Raw genomic sequence first — 10,161 nt, 5'->3', positions numbered from 1 at the left:
ACTTTGAACGCCTCTAGGTTTAAATAAATGTTTGTTTCAGTAATTTACATTCTGAATTGTATATAATGTTGAACCCTTAAAACAAATGTATTAGTCTCATAACATGAACTGTTGTATTTATCCGATTCCGAACACACTGAAAACAGAAATCTTTTAATCTAGAATCCTAACACGCTTGTATATTGTATAATTAAAAGTCCTTTAAAGAGCTTAGCGAGTTTCATTAACCCACATGTGATGCAACTATCACTTAATTTACCTAAGTGTAAGGTGTGTTGTTTGACCCTAAATTTCGTGCTAAAACTAATATGAGGTAAACGGGGTTTGTAACCGTTAGTTCTACCAAATACGCCACAAATGACAGCATTTGGTAACAATAAGTGAAGTCAAAAAGATCAGAGCAATAAGGCTAACAGTAAAGGTTCATCGATAGAAAACGTAAAATGCATATTTGATAGAAACACATATCATATCAATTTTGAAATAGAAATGCACTGGAAGTAATAAGTAAAACGCTCAGAGACACACTTTGAATATTAACTGTAACACAACTGGTTAAAATTCTCTAGAAACGGGAGCCGGGTATGGATATTGATGACAATTGAGGATATCAAAGTCCTGCCAAAGTGACAAGTTCTTAAAACAAAACACAAGAAACGAACAAAATCAGTTGCATTCATTACGCATAAGGCTTTCGTCCGAGGCTTGCTAACAATAATAATAATAATATGGTTTTGATCCTGCTACATTTCTCCACATCTCAAGCTTGTCTAAAAACGTCGTTTTCTCAACAGTTAAATAAAGAATAAATAACGGAAAGTATTATTATTGATAAAGTTCCGTTTCGGCATTTGAATATTTTAATATATTAACACCAAGGGAAAGGATGCTCTACTAATCCAAGATCTCAACAACATGATATTGTAAGCACACTCATCGATTTTTTTTATAGCTTTCACATACATGGGAGTATATTCCATTTTCTCATGGTCACGGAATTTAGCTTTTTATAAATAAAGCTAATGTTCGCTTCAGCTATAATCGACTTTATCAGTGCTCAAGGTCTTTGAAATCAATCAATCAATCATTCATTCATTCATTCATTCATTCATTCATTCATTCATTCATTCATTCATTCATTCAATCAATCAAAGCATTCTTTTACATTTTTACTCAATCTTATACTGGATTGTAATAAGGTTTACCTTCTCCGCAACTTCGGTTAGTTCCATCGTGATCTTTTATTTCAATTTATGATGCCATTTTGAAGTTGCCACCACATGATTCCTCAAATGATTCACGTGGCTTATCGGTACTTTGAAACGATAATGAAATATTCTTGCAAAGAATATATGAAATTAACACTCATAATGTGTTTGTCCCTAGATACATAAATCACTTTTGCGGAGATATATAAAACACTTTTGACCAGAATTGAGGTTTGGTCAATTAACATATATAACATCTGCAACATGACCTGACACTCGAGTGCAAAGGTGTGTCTGTTTACGCGTTTCTGACAGGGCATTCTTTCCACTAAATGAAAGGTGATACTTATCAGTCACGCGCTGTCGGTGGGAACAGAACCATATGACCTTATCGCTGTGTATAAGGTAAGCATCACACACTGGAGAGGACCAGTTTTGCATTAAACGCTAATAAAATCAACTTCGGACATATACAGGTAAGTACCGTGGTAATTAATTTCTGCATAACCATTTTGATTTGGAAACATGATACGACCACCAGAAAACAATACTAGTACTAAAGACTCAAAATTTCGATAAAACTCTCGGGTCAGAAAACAAAATAATTTAAAAAAAAATGGACAATTTGAGACAAAAACCTCGAAATAAGTTCGAGTTTTGTCTACGTTTTGTTCTATTTTCTTGAACTTTCAACTTTTCTTTATGGTGTACGTCATCGTAATAGGTTTTCGCATAATCAACTCTTATATGTCACATAGTTTGAAACGAAACCAGGAAAAGTTGTTTTCTATCAAAAATTAAAAAACGTATGGTGCTTATTTCGCAACTAATTCCATTTATTTGAACCAAGATTAATGAAATATTCTGTATTTATTGAATTCGCGAAATAATGTTTTTCAGCTCATCTCTTAAAATATATCACAATGCGCCCTTGCTAAATACGAATAATTTACAAAGAAAGGAACTATATAAAATACACTTTGCCAAAATGAACTATGTCTCTGTTTTATGCTTATAATTTGTTAATATCACATTATTCTCAATTCTGGAACATGATCCGTCAGAGCGACAATACGTTTTACAATGTATTTCGCTGGACAAAGAACTATTTCTGTTCGCTCACACACACACACACACACACACACTCGGGGAATTCTAAACCGTTCATTTTTTGTCTCGGTTCGGATATACTTGTATGACTATCCTATGGTCGTTTGGTTGCCATGCTACCATATTTCAGTACTTCATCATTTACGCAACATGGAATCATCCGTTCTAGAGGCATATTACATGAAATTCTCGACAACTTGTATCTGTTTCATATAAAAAGAATATAAGAACCACGATGTTTGACTACTACATTAAATGTTTACTTCTTGTATACGAATCATTTATACATTCTAGAATATGGAAGTGGACGGTACAAATATTCAATGTATGGATTGGCACGGATACAAGAAATTAAATGTGTTCGAAATAGAACAACTTTCATTGGCACGTTAAGATGATGATGATTATCGAGATGGTGGTGATGACGATGAAGACAATGATGATCTTCCTACATTTCCTCAAGTAATCATACATTATTATATTTACACTGTAACTGTTGTAAGAGATGAAATATATTAAACAAAAATGTTGAGAGATGCATAGCCGTTTGTAACGGCTAGGTTCACGATCTTAAAAATGTTCAATAATTGTCTTTATTTATATTTCTTTAAGTGAACTCATGGCGCAATCTATACTAATTTGTGGTAAGTATTATTTCTTTAGAATTTGGATTAATAACTAAAATTTCCGAAGCTGGGTACAGAATGACACCTTCTACACAGATACAAGTCGATACATACATACATACATACATACATACATACATACATGCATCCATAGATACATACATACATACATACATACACATACATACATGCATCCATAGATACATACATACATACATACATACACACACACACATACATACATACATACATACATACATACATACATACATACATACATACATACATAGATACATACATGCATACATACATACATATATCACATACATACATACATACATACATACATACATACATACATAAATTGAGCTGTCACTTTTAAATAATCCTTAATATAATCAAAGTACGTTGGTTTTCTGTTGTAGCGTATGTCAAATCAAATAGCAGGAGAATGAAAGATAGTTAAGAGAATTATAAAGGGAACATTGACTTTATGAATACATTTGAACTTGTCAAACGCGCAGCCAGATACCATTCTCATTAATAAAATCATTACAATAGGTATTTAATTTTGAAACCAAATTTTGTTAAATAACATTTAACTACTATATTTACGTTAGGATTCAACGATACAGATATTTTCAAATATATTTTATCGAAATAGCAAGGATGATGTAAGTAATTAACGTCAAGTAGCAGACTATTTTCGTATTAAAATTATTTCATTTTTCTGAATAAAATCGGTTTCAAAAAAATTAAACCTGGTCAATATTTGGAAATACACTATTTCGTTCACAACTCGAAAACACCATTCTCCTAAGCAATGTAGATTTTAAAATATTTTAAGTTTCTCTTCATTCCACATAATGTTCAGCAGGAGTGTATTATGTTTATTAAATGTGTTTGTTAAAGGCAATGCAAAGTGAAAAATGTTTGTGAAATCAAACCGGTCCACCAACTGAATATTCCACACGATCTACAAATATGCCTATCCCACTGTAAGATCAAACTCTTTGTCTAAATTTTGTGGGATAGTTAAATCTTGGAATAGTGCCGTAGATACTTGAAAACTTACTCGCTAATTAAACAAATCAACTGCAACAGATTCTGTTTCAAAGCCAAATAACTGTTTTTGCACGTTGATACTTATATCTGACAATTAAGAATATCGATATAAAAGATCTCAGGAAAAATATCAAAGACTGTACAAAGCCATCAAGATTGAATAATTCACATTGTGAATATTAAGAATACACATATGTTGTGTCTCCAATATTTACTCATGTATGTTTCGTTGTTCTTAAGATAGGAACGAAGAAATCTGCACAGAAAATAACTCTTTATGTTAGACTATGTTATTTGTCAAGTAATACGTACACATGATTCAATATTAAAGAAACAAACAGTTGAATCCATTTCATAAACGATTACGTTAAAATAGAATATATCTTGTATTTGAACAATAAGACCAAATAGACTAATTCTGTTTCGAAATCAGTTAAACGGAAGACACTAAGATTGTACCTATTGTTAAACATCATGCCACCCATGTTTTGATGGAAGCCATTTGTTCACGTTAATTTCCAAAATGTATTGATTTCAAAAAACAGAATCGAATATAGTTTCAAAAAAATGCAAAAAATTATACTGGGAAACAATCTCATCCTCTCCGTTTTTCGGTTTCGTTTTTGAGAATATGTACGTTTCTGGATGCCATAGGGCCATTCACTGAAACTTGCTAATACTAATTAATTCGAGAATATTAGAACAGTTGATAAAAGTCCCAAGATCAACTTATCGTAGGTTTTGCGCTTTTGTTCGTTTCTTCTTCAAACAAATTGCTGTAGTAAGGTTCATCGTCTTCCACCCCTGTTGATTTTTGTTTTGACGATCGATTATTGTGGACAACAGCAAAGTTTGTTTCTGTGTTCTAGATTACAAAAGTATATGGTTATTTTTTGCATCTAGAAAATACATTTCTTGCAGGCCGAACATATGCCCCATTCAATGTTTCTCCTTTCCCATGTAATTTTGACAATTTTGTGCATAATATCTTTCGTTTAGACGATATCATCTTTTCAAGGAGTTGCCTTTCATGTCGATATTGAGTGTGTTCTAGAAAAAAGCATATTATATTATAATTCCTATACTTTCGAGCAATTGTATTTAAAACAATAAATTTATATCCCTAATACTAAATATCAGATCTGTATACGAGATTCATATGATGGTTCTACGCTAAGGTGCTGCAGTCTCATATGTTGTGCGGTCTTCTTTACTTTCGTTATGTACTCTAAGGAAACGAACAGTGGATTATTACATTCCAATGAAATTTGCATGTTTTAGTTTCCTTTTGAAAGAATACTCCTTTTATATGCGAAACAGTGATCGGTCTTAAACCCTGGTTCGGTGATTGGTCTTAAATCCAAGTGTAAATAGATTTTCAGAATACGCAGGAAATGAAATACTTCATTTTCTGAGGTAATATTTCCTTTACGTGTTTCTGTGGAATATTCAATGGAACAACTTATCTCTCCTTTGAATTGCTCACCGTTTTATAATCAGTTGTGCAGGTTATTGATCCATGACAAAATTCAATAATGCGATATGTATTGTGGCTTTAAAACTTACAATTGTGTTAAGGGTGATTGAATCAGTTTGTTTATATATTATTTAGTGTGCTTAATATCTTTATATAAAGTTGAGCATTATGAATCCTCTCCCCATTGCTAGATGTAGAATCACCTAATTTGACAATCGTTGTTGAGACGTTTCCATAGTGATTTTACCAACCGCAGTTGGCATTGTTTCTGTTAAAGGTAGTGTAACCGTTTTTGTTGTAGAATACAACTCACTGTATTCAATCTCGAAGCGATTAAGCAGCTTGTAATCCCATATTTTTAATTCGATCCGCGGAAACTATTTGTTTCTGATGATATCAACGCCCCGCATTATAACTTGCTTAGCAATTGGTTCAGCACGTGAAAACAATCCCGCAAGTACCTTTAGAGCACCTGTAAACAATCCACGAATAACATCACTAAGGCCAGTTGCTTAATTTCGCGTTGTTTATTCGCGTTTTCAGCACGAACAGTTTTTACACGTTTATATGCGAATATTATATTTACATACCAAGTCGATTTCTACTGTACAATGCTATCTCCATTGTTTCACCTCGCAAATTTACAGCTTGCCTGTCTTAACCGTAAGAGTAATCGATATCAAATCACCTGGTTTGACCGTTGTTGAAAACTCAAACAGTATTTAACCCCGAACTCCCAGGTCTCTGCTGTCATACTACCACTGACAGCGCCACAGGTTAAACTGATCTGCGTAGCTTAGCTGCTTCTGACTATGTCAGGAGAGGTATTATATTCAGTACATTTAGATCACTGTCGAAAAATGTATTTTTGGAAAGATCTTTTGGTCAACCAAGAGCTCTTCTCAACTACTACAGTCAAATGTTAGCCAACTATTGCGATGGTGGAGGTGAACGTGGGATCGTCTCCATGTATATAGATTTTATAATTTTGACTCGTCAACACCGACATTTTTTGTTGGACTTCATCACTGATTGCTATAATATATACACATGTAGGAAGTTATATCAAACTCCAAGATCTTCCTCTTTCTTGTGAAAACACAAGTACATTATTTTCGTACCACACGCAGCTTCTTATTCGTGTCAGAACTCACCATCGGTGTTGTAATCGTATTAATATCTTCAAAACGTTCATGCATCAGCGCACGATATGTATTTCTGTCCAATATGTCATTAGTGATTAGCTGCTTAGAAATCGATGGATTGCTTTCCTTCATTACCTTTCGAACTTTAGCCAATGCATGTATGTCAACGTGTTCCTCAAACATCTCACCAGAGGAATTTTTAGACCCAGGAGGTTCCTTATAAACCCACTTAGTCCCTACCTTTTTGTAATTCTGTAAAGGATCTTTGATCACTAAAATCTCTCCATTCTGGTGGTGAAAGGAAACTTGCGGAGATGGTGTCTTTCAAAACCCACATGCGACATTCTTTATTAAAATGTTGTTGTTGTGTTTGCATCAGAGATACTAGGGTAGTACTAAAGGTACCTTTTATAAATGGCTCGCTCCTCTGTAAATATTATACATTAACATACGTCTTCTATGACTTCTATGACTTCCTCGATCTCCTCTGACAAGTGTGGAATAATCTCTACAGTTGCTTTTGTTGCTTTCATGATGTTATTGGGGGCGTTTATTTATCTTTTGAATTGGACCTGCGTCATCTGTTCCAGTCAGCTCTTTTACTTGTTTTAATGCACATCCCGTTGATTATTTTTTTAAGTATTCTATTCACGTTCAGTATATTTTATTTTTTATTTTTAATGTGCAAATGTTTGTTTAAAAACAACTGTAAGGTCTTCACATGCAGTCAGTAGCGGCTGTAATATATCGATGACAATTTTACGAATTTCAATGGCACTGAGAATTAATCCTTGATGTTCACATGCAGCGTCGAATCTCATACTCTTCTACTTTTTTCGTTGTTATAATTATTAAATAGACGAGTAAGACACGTGCGTTTCAGAACCCGCTCCACATTCATCCCCTCTACTGGAAGGTCCAGTCAAATCAATGTTTGAGAAAACTATATGGGTTCCAGGTGATCTGATCAAACATGTCATAAAAATCATGCCATGTACGGCACACCATGTCCTATGAAAATTTCCAAGACCATGTGGATCAATGCCACGAAATATCATCAATATGCTTCAGTTGTCACGGATTACTTGAGGCAAATATGTATAGCATTGGGTCAAATAGCATATATTGGTGTTTAGTGTCGATATACTGTCGCGAGATTGACTTGATTTTAAAGTATCACTTAGTAAAGTACGATAAGATTGTTTTTGTTTGTATCCAAGCATCTGTGATACGTGACTCGTTGGTAGTGGAAAAGAAACAAACGGTGTTGTTACAATACTTGTCACGCAATATTTTTGAAATGACTGAAAACAGTACAACACGGTCGATCATCAGGTGACGGCGCTATCACATACAACCGATCCTACGTCAACCATCGTAAAACCATATTCATGAACTCACTACCAACGATTAGTGCACGAACTGAATTTGGAAATATATCACCACGTTTGGACAATTTAGGTGTTGTTTCACGGAAATGTAAATGACGGAAAAGTCTTTTGTTTTCCTACAAAAGTATGCGAATTTCCTGTTTCGTGACGATATTGAAGAATACAGTATAACATGCAGTTATGTCTTCATATTGTCTGCGATATTGCACAAAATCCAACAGGAGTTCAAACACGCAACAGACGAGGAGCGATTATTGGAATATGTGTTCAATGTGGAGCAAGGTAATTCACTTTGATTAAAGAACGGTTGGCGATAATGTCGCGGCTGCATGAAAATTTTAGTGGAAACACTATCAAGTAAACAGATCTTTGAAAAGAATTTCCCAGGATACAGATACTGTAGGCCTGGTACGGTTGCATACACATGATTCTAACAACCAACATAAGCTTGGTGAAGTGACTAGTAATTGCTACTGATGCTACCTGTTATCAACAGTAGCTTGTTTTTATAGCATCAAAAGATATCCATGCAAGTCAACGTGCTGCAGTGGATCTGAACCATGACTTAAATGCAATTGTGTGATGTCCAATTGATGGAGGAAAAACAGCAAGATAGATCATCAAATGATGTATAAAAGCCAAAATTGCATTAGAAGTTATACCTCTTTTAGCCAAACTTTTACTCATTGAAAACACATAATACCGATATAAACAAGCATGATTTCCATGAGTCATTTAAGCTCTGAATAATTTAGTCACACGCACGACTGGATAAAAACCAGCAAACTGGAATCTACAAACGACTGACATTTACTCATAAATTTACTTATAAATTGATTTTACAGAAACCGCTATTGCAACGTCTCGGAAAAAGGTTTATGCATTTGTATGTACCTGAAGAGTTAGAAGGTGGTAAACTTCGTTCTACTAACCCTACGTGATCCATCGATGTGCCTAAGATTTGGCTTCGGATTTATACCTTACATAAACCAGCAGGTTTAGGATGAAGGAGTAGCAGATTCTCAAGGACGGGCAATTGTGTGAGAGACATTGCACGTCTTTCCGACAGATATCGAACTACCATCAATTTTTATAACTGTACAAAAGCATCACAGATGATATACGCGAATATAAACAATGATATGTCCTGCCGCAGAGTTCATATTGTCCAAGGCATGCACCGTTACACTTGTTTCGTACGAATACCATTGGGCTTTCGATAAATGTAAATGTTTATTCAGCTGTAAAATCCACATCGGCGGGTTCATAAGAAATTTCGCAGCCTTTGCCAATTTCTTCAGCCAGATTAAGTATGGATATCACTCACAGCCGTTTTATATTCTCCTCCACATCAATTAATACACTGTTATTGAAGCTGTGCAGATATAAAACTTTGCACAGTCCATTATTTGGCTTTATATTAATTCCATATTATAAATCAGGCTCAAATCTCAAATAAATAAGCTTGATTGGCTTTGATTCGACATAAAATGTTCCAAACATTGATGTAACTTTGTCTGCAAAACCCGTTTAAGATACATTCCAGCTTACTATCACTAAAAACTAGCCATTATTGAGTATTACACAAACTAGAGTACGACCAGAACATGTGCGTATGTATGCAATTACATGAATATTTTAGAGCGTTGGTATGTTTACTCATTAGTTTCAGCTTCCTTGCTATTAATAATTGCTTCAGAAAGTGTTTCCCATGTTTGATTCCCTCCTCGTCTGCTTCGTTGCACCACATTTCATACACATGGTGAAAATTAAAGAGTTCTGCATCTGTTCTTATATAATTACACCAAAAGATTTGATTGATTGATTTACTCAAGGGTATCTTCATCATTACAGCTGAAACAATCTCTGAAAACATCATCAGATAATTCAGTTTGATACCTCGCTTCAGATGTAGAAGTCGAGTCACTTAGCTTCAGGGACTATATTTTATTCGTTGCACAATAATATACATAGTTTTAAACATTTACTACTGTTAGGTTTGGTCTAGTTAATTGTGTTCCAGTTGTAAGTTAATTCCCAAGTTAATCAATTTATCATTGTATTTCGGGTATTCGCTGAAAACGAATATAACGTCTTTCAAGCATCTTTGATAAATCGGTATGATACATTCGAACGAAA

At 34.2% G+C, this 10,161-nt stretch overlaps 1 protein-coding gene across 1 annotated transcript in view; it reads left to right on the top strand.

Moving 5' to 3' along the window:
• Positions 1 to 1,599: 1,599 nt before the first annotated feature.
• LOC149780393 (uncharacterized) overlaps positions 1,600 to 10,161 on the top strand; it is a 30,312-nt gene continuing 21,750 nt past the window's right edge. Inside the window, exons 1-2 of the mRNA XM_089937315.1 lie at positions 1,600 to 1,684; positions 2,931 to 2,962. Coding sequence (XP_089793441.1) covers positions 2,938 to 2,962 — 25 coding nt within the window. The 5' untranslated portion in view covers positions 1,600 to 1,684; positions 2,931 to 2,937. The remainder of the gene's footprint in view (positions 1,685 to 2,930; positions 2,963 to 10,161) is intronic.

Source organism: Sinohyriopsis cumingii, chromosome 16 (genome assembly GCF_028554795.1).
Source record: "Sinohyriopsis cumingii isolate HCF-2022 chromosome 16, ASM2855479v2, whole genome shotgun sequence".
Taxonomy (NCBI): domain Eukaryota; kingdom Metazoa; phylum Mollusca; class Bivalvia; order Unionida; family Unionidae; genus Sinohyriopsis; species Sinohyriopsis cumingii.
The sequence above is the reverse complement of the archived record's forward strand: the minus strand, read 5'-3'. Positions and strand labels throughout refer to the sequence as shown.